Source organism: Filicampus tigris, chromosome 4 (genome assembly GCF_054856515.1).
Source record: "Filicampus tigris isolate MCC_2025a chromosome 4, RoL_Ftig_1.0, whole genome shotgun sequence".
In the NCBI taxonomy this organism is placed as follows: Eukaryota; Metazoa; Chordata; class Actinopteri; order Syngnathiformes; family Syngnathidae; genus Filicampus; species Filicampus tigris.
The window spans coordinates 26,287,775-26,301,482 of record NC_141220.1 but is presented as its reverse complement, the minus strand read 5'-3'; the positions used below and the strand labels follow the sequence as shown (position 1 = coordinate 26,301,482).

Genomic DNA, 13,708 nt, shown 5'->3' with positions numbered 1-13,708 from the left:
GTTCGATCCCGGCTCCGGCCTCCCTGTGTGGAGTTTGCATGTTCTCCCCGTGCCTGCGTGGGTTTTCTCCGGGCACTCCGGTTTCCTCCCACAGTCCAAAAACATGCATGGTAAGTTGATTGGATACTCTAAATTGCCCCTAGGTGTGATTGTGAGTGCGGATGTTTGTCTCTGTGTGCCCTGCGATTGGCTGGCAACCAGTTCAGGGTGTCCCCCGCCTACTGCCCAAAGACAGCTGGGATAGGCTCCAGCACGCCCCGCGACCCTTGTGAGGAGAAGCGGTACAGATAATGGATGGATGGATGAATTTTATTTGGTTTTTTTCTAACCTCCTTTTGAATGGCCTGGCACATCTGTCAAGTTTTAAAGACCAAATGTTGCCCCCTTGGCCTTAAAGGTTGGCTCACACGTGCCTTAATATAACGATGTGAAAATCATTCAAATGGACATGCAGGTAAAAAGGTTTTGGTGGACCAGCCAGGACAACATTAGCACATTGCTGTTCAGGGACAGAATAAGGAGTCAATGTTGTTCTGGATTTTTTTTTTTTTGTTGTTGATTGTGTGAATGAATTTCAGGACAATTTTGGCTTTATGGTCAATCACATCAAAACAAGAGTGCAGTACATGACGCCAACCAGCAGAGGGCATATTCTATTGGGGTTCATCAAGTGAGCTAGTTGAAGAAGAAGACGAGATTACAACAAAGTCAGTTTTAACTCGATTTGGCGTTAGTGTCAAAACAGAAGTTGGGAACTTTTCTGAGGGAGAGTGAAAACACAAAGAGGTTTGCTTGAGAACTAGCAGTGCTTGGTCACAATGTCAGAATGTATTATTGATTCATTATCTAACTTGAAGCTAGTAAAAGACATGGCCAGTATGTCAACAAACGTCTGTTGGTTGGTCACCACTGCGGCTTTGAACTAATTTTCACTTTACATGTGCACGGTGACGTAATGGTTAGCACGCCTGCCTCACACCTAAGATTCAGGGTTCAAATCTTTGCAGATGCGTGATAGCTTCAGCTGGGTTAGACTCCAGCTCCTTGGTGACCCTAAAGTGGTTTTGAAAAATGTCCGAATGGATCAGTCTCCGCAGGGGAAGCGACAAAGAGAAACTTTTACAGTTACACACAAATGACCGTTTTGTTGCCAACCCGTCTTCTGTCATTTGGCACTTGTAGCGCAAAGGCTTTCTGTCACCATAGCGATAAGTTGCCTTTGAACATTTCGGTCTAAAGTCCTTTCTTAATGTTGTACGTAATCTTTTCTACGCTCATCTTATTTGCTTTGTAAGATTTAACCTTTATTTATGCAGGTCAAGCGACTGAGAATAGATTCGCATTTGCAATGCCGGCCTGGATGAAGAGAGCGGCGTAAAATAAAGCAAATATAAGTATATATACAACAGACCGACAAAGTCATATTTGCATTACATAATGGCATGTGGTGACTACAAGGATAAAAGGCGAAAAACAGGTGCAGTGATTAATTTATATAAGTTATCCTTCATAACTGTGGGTACAAAAGGGTGGATAAAAACTGTTGGAATGGAGAGGGCGGGTGGTGGTATGCATGGTGAGCAAAGAGTGACGATAGGGTGTTCAATTATGTACAATACTCACAAAAAGCTAAGGATATTGGACGTTCGGGTAAAATTTTCTGGATGATACGCACTATAACCACTATAAAGTTCGTTTGGCCTCTAAACTTTTGTCCACTTGTTCAATGTTAGGTGTCGTTTTGAATGTAAACCAGAACCAGGAAATGTATGATAATAGTCGATTCATGAATCAAACAGCTTTTGTGAAATTTGGGTGTTTTGCTTGTTCGAGACCAAACCACAAATTGTGTAAAAAGTACTGAAACACTAAACAGTTGGACAGGCACAGTCAAAGGTTTAAAGGAAGTCATATTATTTTCACTTGGAAAGATGATTCTAGTGCATTCTAGGGTCACCCTGAAATTTCACCCAAAAGCCGAACATCCCAAACCTTTTGAGGGTGTTGTATGCATGCACCTTTAAGTCCCATGTAGTCCGCCGTTAGAAATGTGTGTCTTTTACATTCCCGCTCTATCCTGGTGACGCAGAAAGTCAGCTCGGTTCATTGCCGTGAGGTCATCAGCTAAGAAAAGTATGTATGTTATTTAAATAGAACGTGATGTTTGCTCTGGGTGTCTGTTGACACAACACCCGGCAGTCCACATTAGGCCCAGCCGTGTCACAGTCTGCGCTCAGAAAGAGTGCCTCGTTCTCGTGCGCTTGTACACTTGATTCATCCCTCGCAGCCCTGACGAAATCGGTTCGTGTATGTCAAGTGGTGATTAGGCGGGAAGGATTTAAAGCTTTCCATCTAGCGATAGTAATACGCATGTGTGGTTGTCTGAGTACATCGCAGCGCGAGTCATTGAAAACTAGAACTGATCCATAGGTGTGACTGTGAGTGTTTATTTGCCTGATTGGCTGGCAACCAAATTTATTCACAAATAGGGGATTACTCTTATGTCGCTAAAAAAAAAAAAAAAAAAAAAAAGGGTAATTCAATTTTTTTTTTCCTCGACCGAAGAGTTAGAATATCACCACGACCAAGATCTGTTCTTCCACTTTGCACCGCAGGCCATATAAATACCTCCGTCGATGGAATGCCACTCATTTCTGGCATTCTTCTTAAAAAGAGAGGCAGGTAGCTCCGAGTTTACAAGCGCTTCAAGCATGCATGTCCTGTTCCCTGTTGGCCAAGACAAGTTGAGGTCAAACTCAAGGCGAGCGGTGTGCAAAAAGTGGCGAGCCGTCCACGAGAACGATCGGCAGCTGCCGTCGGATCGCATCGTAACCACCCTCGCGCCGGCTCCAGTGCCCCCCCTCCCCCTTATTCTACCCCCTCCTCCCCATCTTTGACGGACTTAAACGGGGCCTGATGAAAAGGGGCTTACTGAAGATTGACCTAGTTTACATGCGGAGGTTTCAAGTTTTGAGGACCGGGTGGAAGGAGCGCATCGAAAAATTGCCTTCCCTCGTGTGCTCGTGTCCAAGCCTGTAGACCCGGTTCCCTTCTCCCCGCACAGCCCCGGCCAGCCCAGTGACCTACATTCTTCCTCCGGCATGTGTCTGTAACTCTTTAGCTGCCTCTGTACTCGCTACTGTCGGCGTGTCACAGTTCTCAGGGGTGGCTACATGACATTGGCATTTCCTTGATAACCTAAAGACCGTTTCACCACGACATCATACGTACGTCCGGGTGGCAAAAACTCAAGCATTTGTCTAGAAAACAAACCGTTCCATGTCAGATTTGACCAAGGTACAGCAATTTTAGAAAACGGAGAAAAGCCTTTAGGCGCCTTCTCCACTGCCATAGTCTGAATATGTTAAATCGGAGTCACCGACGGATGGTCGTTTAATTTAAAATTAGAGGCGGGCCGGCCTATAGACGTGTACTTATTTTTTTTCCCGCCGGAAAAAAAGGCGAATGACGGACGACGGAAGGGTACCCACGCTGCAGACGGATGACGAAGAACGGACGCTCAATTTGAAGTAAAATGCCCAGCTCTGTTGTTTACCACCCTTTTGTTCTTCATCACTTTCAGCCTGAGGAGTGAGATCGCCGGCCAACCCTGCGCACCCCCCCCCCCCACACACACCACCCGACCCCCCCCCCCTCCCCCAACGCGGCCATGGTCGACGTTGAGAGTCACTACCGTCCGCCTTCGCCCATGGAGGACTCCATGCTGGGCAGCCCGCTGTGCCCCGATGACGACTTCATGGGAGGCATGGAGGAGCTCCACGACATCTCGCAGTCCATCGACAGCAGTACCCTCAGCTCCTACGACGCCCCCGAGTATCAATCGTCCAGCAACGGCTCGGAGGGCTCCACAATCTTTGGTGAGGAATGTATATTCATAGTCCTTCATCCACCCATCTTCTTTAGTGCTTAGGCAGGGTTCTGCATTAACAGTGGTCCATTGGGACCAGTGGTACTGTATCGGGCCACCTGAAGTTTCCTGTGTAATTTTATTGACTAAAGCTCATTCAATCCCAAAGATTTATTTATGTCTCTTCACAGTCCTGCCATTCAATCCAAGGAAGTTATTTTAAATTTGTTTCAAATTTTTTCAAGCGTAGTGTCTGAAAATGTCTGGTAGTGATTAAATGTACTTAACAGTGTTATCTCCAAAATCTGTACCGTGACGCTGGTTAAACCTCATGTCGCCCGTGAACATTTTTGACATGCCAGAAACAAAAGATTATCGCAGCATGCTGTCTATCGAACGTGGCAATTTTTGAGCGTTTGAATGATATAAGCGCAGACATGGAGCCAGTCACAAGGAGTCGTCATGCCATATCAGCCTATGACAGAATTCCTTTCAACTTGACATTTTCTTGCTTTAGCACACTGCACAGCAGTTTTCTTCCCATATTTCTTTGTAATGTTTCTCACTCATGGTAAATTAAATAAAAAAAATAAAAAATACATTTCTTTTATGCAGTTGCTGGCTTCCCCAAAATTAGCGACTGAATTATTTTCTGTAACTCAGTTACATCTTTTTTTTTTTTTTTGCCTCTTCCACTAACTTTCAATTCCATCACTTCAAGTTTACTTTGGCACTTGCGGTGCTCTTTCAAATTCTCCACGATGTCAAACAACAAACACATGCAATCGGTTAAGAGTGAACATGCCATTAGCGCCCAACATTCGGGATGTCAGTTAATCAGGCGTACTCCCACACTCGAATTTCAAAGTGTTTCCTCAGCAGCTCAGTGTAATCTCTATGCGATTGTTTTTAAGCGGTAGTCCCTTAATCCCTAATTTGCTCCAACCGAATGCAGTTAGACAACCACAACAAGGAAGGCTGACGATGACTCAGCCTGGTAAATCCTTGATTTTGAACATTTTCAACCCATTTATTTTCTAACTCATTTCCATGCACTCCCTCGTTCTTCCCCGCAAGTAGGAATCCCCTCCCCACCGCATTCCACAGCCACCCCAAACCACCTCTCGGGAAACATCGACTGGGCTACTGTTCCCTCCTGAATAGAGGATGAGGTGGACAGCTGGGAAAATGTACGCTACCGCCAAATTGTGCAACAAGCGAAGACGCTGCAAAAAGTTCAACAAAGGCAATCGTTTTTAGACGGACAATAGAGCGTGTCAGCGAGGGAGCTAGTGGCTGTTTTTGAGAGGGGGGTGGTGGACAGGAAACATTTGATCACGGAAAAGACACATGGTTTGTAGTGCTGTTACGCTAAGCGTGTAGCGGGCAGGACTTTTTGGCTGCTGTACTGGCATCCCTCAAATCATGCGGACCTGCTTAGTGACAGTCTACTGGACTATTTCTGTACCTGGTTCCATCCACGTGACGGAACAGGCAAACTGGTGGCAAGCGCATGGATGGAAAATAACCACTTGTTACAAGCAGGAGGCAAAAACAAAAAAAACAAGTGATAAACCCTGAACACCGGTGGAACTGATCTGAAATCAAACACGTGAACTTTAAAGCATAACAGATGCATAAAACACGACCTATTGATCACAAGCACATGGCAGCTTGACAGTTGGCAGCTAGCTAGTGCGAAAAGCTAACACTTCAGTCACCGTTTACGTCTTCATCTACAACAGCGTGACCACCAATCATAAGAGGTTGTAGCAACTAATGAAATCAGCCACTTTTACAATGTAAAACTTCAAAACAATTCACACAAAACATTCTAACTTTTGATCGCAAGAGTGTGGCACCTAGCTAATCGGCGGTTAGCCCGAGAAGCTACAGTCTTCACTCAGTGCTCTTTTCGTTACAAACACATGGAGTCAAACGTGTGACAACAATCACAAAACGTTTCTCAGTCCTCACCGAGAGTCAAGTCAACAGCAATGGTGGAAAAACAAAAACTTGCCAAAATAATATACAGTAATAGGGGTATATTTTTTCCATTCAACTTCAAACGGTCCAAGCTTCAAACATCAAGGGACCACTGTTTGTCAAATCCATTGTTGTGGTGCGTGAATGCAAAAATACTAACAACGTTGTCATTGACCAATTGCGTCTGTACGTAACTCATTCACTGCCAGACATTTTCAGACCCTTTTTTTTACACGAACATTTGAAAAAAATGGAAAAAAAAATAGAAATAAATTCCTGGGATTGAATGGCTATACTGTGAAAAATACATTCGTCAATGGCGGTGAATGAGTTAATGGCACGCATAATCACACATGACACCCGTGCGCTTGACAGATGCCCTGACGCCGGCGTCCAGCCCGTCGTCGTCGGTGGTTTACGGGGTGGCGGCGAGCCAGGAGGACTTCTCGCCTTCCCCTTCGTCGTCCTCATCATCGCTCAGCCTGGAGTGTCGAGTGTGCGCCGACCGTGCCTCGGGCTACCACTACGGCGTCCACGCCTGTGAGGGCTGCAAGGTGAGAAGACGACGACCACTGCGCACTTGAATTATTCAAACAAACAAGCGCTTCTCTGCTTGAGTTTCATGTTGGCAAAGATAAGCTTGTTCCTCAACTGGTCGCTACAATGACCCTACAGGACCTTTCTTTACGGATCCTTTTACTTCCCTCGTACAGTGTTCCCTGCTATATCCCGATTTCATTGTTAGCACCCCGATGTGTAACGTTTTTATAGATTCGTACCGTCTACGGGAACTTACTTGATACTGGTTTAATTCGCTCTTGGAACGTCTTCTCTTCGATAAACAGACTTATAGCAGTGTTGTAAAGCACAATGTTGGAGAGTGAAGGTCAGCTCAGTCCATGGATCTGATGCATTGGTCTCGTGACACAATCAAGTTTGAGTTAATGGTTTACCGTCTAGCTGGAGAGCAACTCGAGACTTTTGGAGTGGAACTACAGGGCAAAGGCCATGTCTACATGTATGCTGATTTTTTTTTTTTTTTTTTTTTTTAAAGCAAGCTTGTTTTTATTTGGGGGGGGTTAACCACTGTTTATTAGCAAAAAGGTGTCGAAATAATTTTGTCTAGACAGTGTATGGCTTTCTTCTCATTCCATCTACCAGTGTCAATGTTTCTTAACAATTTTTTTTTTTTTTTTAAATGAAGTGGATGCAGCTTCATTTTTCCAAAGATGCGTCCCCAGTTGCTATTCCATCAGTGTGTCTAGGAATGCTGTCATATACATTGTAAATTTGGATCAAGTTGTCATGGGAGAGTCGCTCGCACGGTGGTGCTTGAGGGGCCGGCGAGGGGGTCGTTTCGCCTGCGACTACTTTCGTCCAGTTGTCTGGAGCCGAATTCCAATTAGTTCAAGGAAGTGTCTGGATTTTGTCAAGCCACACACTCCCCAACAGCCGAACGCGTCACTCGTGACGAGTGTAACCCATGGCGAATATATTAAAAAGATTACACATCATTTTGTGCTTGTAGAAGATGATAGAACAAATTGAATGCAAATGTATTGCTCTTAAAAGTTAACTGCAACCTTAACAAACGTACTGTCCTGGATTAGAGGAAAAAAAGAAAAAAAAAACACCACTTTATCAGTACTGTCTACCCTTTGAATGTGAGCATGCCAATGTGAGTCGGGTGTTACTTAACTGAGTTGCATAATAATTAGTGAATAGTTGGCTTGCTGGGTGTCCAAGGGCACAAGGAGTAAGCGTTTTGGCAGTTTGTGCGTTCAATTTTTTTCTCATGTTCAAGTTTATTCCCGACATTAATTAGAAAACGTGTTGTTGAATTTACGAGTGGCATTCTAATCTGCACCGCTTCCTGTGTAATTCTCCAACTTTGATGTGGCGTTTCAGTGTAATCAGCTTTGCATGTCCAAACACGATGCAGTCACGGCTAAAAACAAGTTTCATTTTATTCTTTTATTTGCATGTGTGCGGGGGGAGAAGCTGTTTGTAAAATGCCAGTAAAAAGAAACGTAAAAAAAAATAATAATAAATACTCAACTTAATTATTTTGTCGTCCTTCTACCAGGGTTTTTTTCGCCGGACCATCCGTCTCAAGCTCGACTACGACAAGTGCGAACGCAGCTGCAAGATCCAAAAGAAGAACCGCAACAAGTGCCAATACTGCCGCTTCCAGAAGTGCCTGTCGGTGGGCATGTCCCACAACGGTGAGTCCAAACAGGCATAGCCACTCCTTCCTTTGTAAACACGCACACACGCATGCATGCACTGCTTAAAACGATACCGCAAATGTTTGACATCTGGTGCCAGGTGTCTAATTGGCACTAATGCGCTTAAGAGTACAAGTCGAGGCGCCTACTGTGTGTTTTCCCTAACTTCAGTTTTCTATGTGCATCAAACAGGCCTTTGTGATGTAATTAGCATTTTTTTTTTTAAAAGTTGTAGATAAGGAAGATGTAAAGTCACCCTACGTTGAGATCTTGCTTGATTGAGATCATGGGGACTTAAATGGAAGAAGGAGGGACAGCATTTTTGTCTAAGTCAACATTAGCAAAGTGAGTTTTGCTAAAGGTCAGTGGCAGCGCTAGCTAGCTTTTTTCTTCTCTGTATGAGCACTACAATAAAGTAAGGAAACCAATTTGTGAGCATATTTTTTTTATTGTGCCGAGTTGTTGGAACAAAATTCACTTCTACTTGTGTAGTTAGGCACATTTCAGTCTGTACTTTTACGTTAGTAGTTGAATCCGAGTCTTGTTCATGCAAGTAACAGTTGATTACTATTATGATCATAGATCGTAACTTAAAAAAACATTTTTTTTTTACTGTTCTTCAACAGCTTTACGGTAGAAATGCAGCAAAATTGTGGGTTCCGGTTTGCAGATTTTTAACTACATTTTTTTTTTTTTGCAGTAATAATTCAGTATGATTGTTTTTGGGTGTAATTCCATTTACCGGCACTGGGGGTAAAACAATTTTGGCCAACACTAAATTTGGAAGGAGAAGGGAACATCTGTGTACTGCACGATGTTGAGATGGGATGTTGTTGGTTATTTCACATGTGTATTTCTATATCGCGGATTTCACTTGTAGTGGGGGTGGTCTGGAGCGTAAGCCCCTTGATGAAGGGGGGTTTATTTTATTGCTGTTGACACTGCATAAATACACACACACACACACACACACACCCACGGCATGCCAAACCATGTTCAAGGTCAGCGTGCGGATTAGGGGCATATTTAGAAGATGACGTTGGCGTGCAAGCGGGCAGCGCAGCGCGTTCAATAAGGTCGCCCTTTGTGCACATATTCCACACCGTCAGTTGTGGTGAGCTGGCCCTGCACTTCATTGATTTCTTTAAGATTTCGCTAACAATTTTGCGCGTCCCTTACTTCCTCTCAATTCTAGAGTTTCATGGCTTGAAGTGTAACAAAAGAGCACAGGAGGGGAGTTTGCGGGCGCGGGGGCAATGGGATCCTTTGATGAGTTCTTTTCAGTCTCGTGATGGACGACGGGGCAGATTCTGCGCTAATTTTGGACCTTGGTCTTTTGACCTGCAATGGATACAAAAGCTAAATTTGGATTATACCGGATGCTGCTTGACTCTAAATCTACTACTAATTAAATAACTACAGTATATCCATATCTACTGTATATAATATACATAGAGACAAGCATACATACCTCGAGAAGTGTTATGTAATATTAGCATGAGAATTTACAATACAGTTCAGCCGATTTTCAAAAAATGTATTTTATGATTATTATTTAGCATTGAGTCATAAGTAAAAATTTGAGTTATGAGTGCTGATATATGGTGGCAGCGAATGTCACAACAGACAGTAGATAGCGAACAGTTGTTCAAAAAAAGAAGCCATGTGCTTGCTTCTATCTGTTTATTGCCACTCTGTTCAATTGTACTTAAAAGGGAAGTCAACCCCCAAATGTTCTCGACAAGAATATGCTCTTTGCGCCACCACAAGTCTAAACACGACATTCTGATTAATATTGCATTTGTGGACTATGAGTTGAGCAGCAAAATTCACCCGTTTTTATCCCTCACGGCGGGCGGCCATTTTGCCTCTTTCTGTCGACTGAAAATGACATCCCAACTGCTCAGGTAACAACCAATCATGGCTCACCTGCTTTCTGAAGCTGAGCCATGATTGGTCGTTACCCGAGCAACTGTGATGTCATTTTCAGTCGACAAAATGGCCGCCCCCTGAGATGGCTGAATGTTACTGCTTAACTCATATTCCACAAACATAAAATTAATCAGAATATCAAGTTTCAACTAGTGGGGCTGCATAGAACATATTCTTGTGAAGAAAGTTCTTGGGTTGAGTTCCACTTTTAAAGGTAAACACAAAACAACAACACGTTGTGTATTTAGCCAAAGCACATGAACTTGCCTCACAAAAGTCCGCTAGCTTCATGCTAACCCATAATGCTATAGATGGGCTAGTAAAACAGCGTTGATGTTATGCAAATGATGAATATTTAAACAACCTATACAGTATTCGAGTACATGTGGAATGGCATATGCGGATATAGAGCGTTCAAAAACAAAACAAACAAATAAAAAAGTATGACTGCAGCTTATTTGAGCCCTTCCACTCATCAAATCTGTGTCCTATTTTTCTATGTATTATGCTCCCCCTGGTGGCCGAGGCACACTGCAGAATGAGCAGCACAATGCCCATTGAATCATTACGATGCACAGACTTGATTTTTTCCATTCTATTCAATTATGTACTGTACGTTTTTATGAAGCACAATACTATCGAGTACTATTTTTCTTTGAAAATATTTTTCATGATGGGCTGGAATGGCAATGAGTACCGTTTCAATTCACGAGACACGATTTGGAACGAGGCCACGGAACGAATAAATCTCAAAGTCAAGGTATCACTCTACATCAATATAATTAGAACAGTAGGGTGTGTTCAAATATCGACATTCATTGTTAATGAACGACTCACTGCCTGACAGTAACCACCAAAAGTGAGCATGTTTATCATTGTAAAAGTTTCACACTGTTGCACTGTTGCTCTAGTTGGCCCTGAGCTTTGCGTCACTCACTTCCTCACAACTTAATTGGACTTGGCTCCTTCCCAGTCACCTGTTGTGAAGTTTGCGCACCTTCACATGTTCCAACCGCTTTGCAGACACCGATCGTGTATGGCGTCCTACACCTGCACCTGGCTGCTGTACTGCTTATTTCGCTTCTGTAGGGACATAACTTGTTGGCCAGCTTATTGGATCAAATCAGATCTATTCGCTGCTGCAGTTTGTGTGTGTGTGTGTGTGCGTGTACGTGAGGTTAAATGCAGTTCAATTGCAATCTCTTTAGTCAGATGGGATCAGGCCGTCTGAGTGTAGCCTCAGGGGGAAAAAAAAAAAAAAAATCTTCAGTGACTGGAACGGCGCAAATGCAATGTTTGGTCAGGACTGTAATAACAAACAAGCGGTGATGCAACACAGCTGCAGAAAATGACCCTCTAATTACTGTGGAGGGAATTTACAAGTGCATTTTGTATCTGTTGAAGCTTGCATAGCTGTAGGGGGCAGCATCGCAGCAGGAAGTTTGGATGCTTGGTAAAGGTAGAGGTAGGGCTGTGCAATTAATCCAACTTCGATTGCGATTAGGATTATTACACTCCATGATTACAAAATTGGTATGATCGGGAAAGAAAACGATCATTAATATGCATTTATATCGATCACACTGTTGGTTTAAAGAAGGAAATTATATTTGAATTTATACATTTGCACCTTTTTTTTAATTTTATAATTTTATAAAATAATAAAAATATAATTTCATAAATGGTTTGGTCCAAAAGGAACTTACTTACATTTATTTGTCTTTATATGTTTTGCATTTAAACATTTTCTTGTTTTGTACCAAAAATAAGTGATCGTTTGAATAATCGGGATTTCAGTTATTACCAAAATAATTGTGATTTTTTAATTTATTTTTTTCATAATCGAGCAGCCCTAGGTAGAGGGAATTATGAACAGCTCCAAATAGCAGTCAAGGATTGCACAGCAACTTCAGACTTCTGCAGGAAGGCAAAAATAAATGTGAGGAAAAGCCCAGACGAACAGCTCAAATTTATTTAGGGTTAATCAGAAACATTTTAAATGGTAGCAGGTGTGTGCCGACTCCCAGTTAACATGAATTTAAATGTGATTGATTCATTCTAAACTCAACCACGTGCCCAGTTATAAGAGGGTGTTTACACTTGCGCAACCACATTTCATTTATTTTTACTTTGCATTTTTACTTATTTGTACTTTACTTTACTTACTTTATCTTTTTAACACCATCTGGTGAGTGGAATTTTGGTGTTATTTTAGGTGTACTATCTTGTTGGTGTTTTGGGGCCGTTTGAGATGCTCCGGTTGAGATGAGAGGTTGTTGTTGTTGTTGTTGTCTCTGTTCTATTGCCTTGCCGTCATCTTGTGGCTTTTATATGCAATCTACACGCAATTCCCTTTGGGCGTTGTGGATGTTTGAGCAAATGAAATGATTTACGCAATGACCACTTCTCATGAATTCTCCTTGTTTCCTATGGCAAGTAGCAGAATTACAGTAGCTAATTGAGTGAGTATGTCCCGTTTTCTTTCCACGCAGCCATCCGCTTTGGCCGGATGCCACAGTCAGAGAAGCTGAAGCTGAAAGCCGAGATGGTGACGGGGGACGGCGAGGTGGAGGACCCCCAGATGGCCGACCAGAAAACGCTGGCTCGGCAGATTTACGAGGCCTACCTCAAGAATTTCAACATGAACAAGGCCAAGGCTCGGACCATCCTCACGGGGAAGACCAGCACCCCGGTAGGTTTTTTTTTTTTTTTTTTAAATGGATAATCTGTGATTTCGTCACAGGTCGCCACCCCTTGTTGACATTTTAAATATATTTCCTCTCCACTGGAGTGATTTCACTTCTTAGCACATTTTCAACTTTGCGCTCAGAATGCGTGTCTCAATAGCTGGCAGCCTGTCGCGACACAGATGATGTGCAGCAACCAAAGTGTGAGGAGATGCCAAAGACGCCATAAATAGAGGCAGGCCATTATTTTTGTCTCCATCCCTGCACTCTTTCAAACCATGTCCCAAACCAACAAAATTCACCCCCGCATCGTCTTCACACTTTGTCAGATGTCCCAATGAACTCTTGAACTGAGTGCTTAGTCAGCGCTTTTCATGCATTTTGACAAGCATCTTTTTCAAGCATAAATGTCGCATATTCCACATTCTATAGTCACAGATTTCTTTTCCAAAAATAACTCGGCATAATCCACTAAATCCACTGCATGCTTGTGATGGTGCGCAATAGAAATAAACGGGAGTCGAAATGTCAATGTCAAAAATATATACGTCAGAATTGCAACCGAACACCGATTGAGACGAGTAACATCTGTACAATGTGCTTTTTTTTTCTCGTAATATCTGCACTTTAAAATGACTAAAATGAAGTTAGCCCATTCTCATTTCCTGTGAATAACACATATTTTTTCTGCAAAAAAAATTAGCCGAAATCGTCCCACCGTATCATACCTGGGTTCATAAAAATTACAAAAAAAACACACATTTTGTAGTTTACCAGTGCGTAGAGGTAGTAAAAAAAAAAGTCGTATTTTCATTCCAATATGTAATGTCTAATGTTACAAAGTTATGTAATATAATATATATATATATAAAATAATACCAGTATAACTTATATTTATATAATATCTAAGTATCTCAATCCAAAAAATGCTCAGGTGTGTTCTGGTGGGAGCCAGCAGCTGCAATAATGCTGCAAATATGCACATTTTGACATCATTATTCTCTTTG

At 42.6% G+C, this 13,708-nt stretch overlaps 1 protein-coding gene across 3 annotated transcripts in view; it reads left to right on the top strand.

The window, feature by feature from the left end:
- pparab (peroxisome proliferator-activated receptor alpha b) overlaps positions 1–13,708 on the top strand; it is a 31,721-nt gene that overhangs the window by 11,983 nt on the left and 6,030 nt on the right. For all 3 annotated transcript variants that reach the window (XM_086028674.1, XM_086028672.1, XM_086028673.1), the window contains exons 2-5: positions 3,584–3,878; positions 6,230–6,408; positions 7,941–8,079; positions 12,507–12,706. In XM_086028674.1, coding sequence (XP_085884800.1) covers positions 3,671–3,878; positions 6,230–6,408; positions 7,941–8,079; positions 12,507–12,706 — 726 coding nt within the window. In that variant the 5' untranslated portion in view covers positions 3,584–3,670. The remainder of the gene's footprint in view (positions 1–3,583; positions 3,879–6,229; positions 6,409–7,940; positions 8,080–12,506; positions 12,707–13,708) is intronic.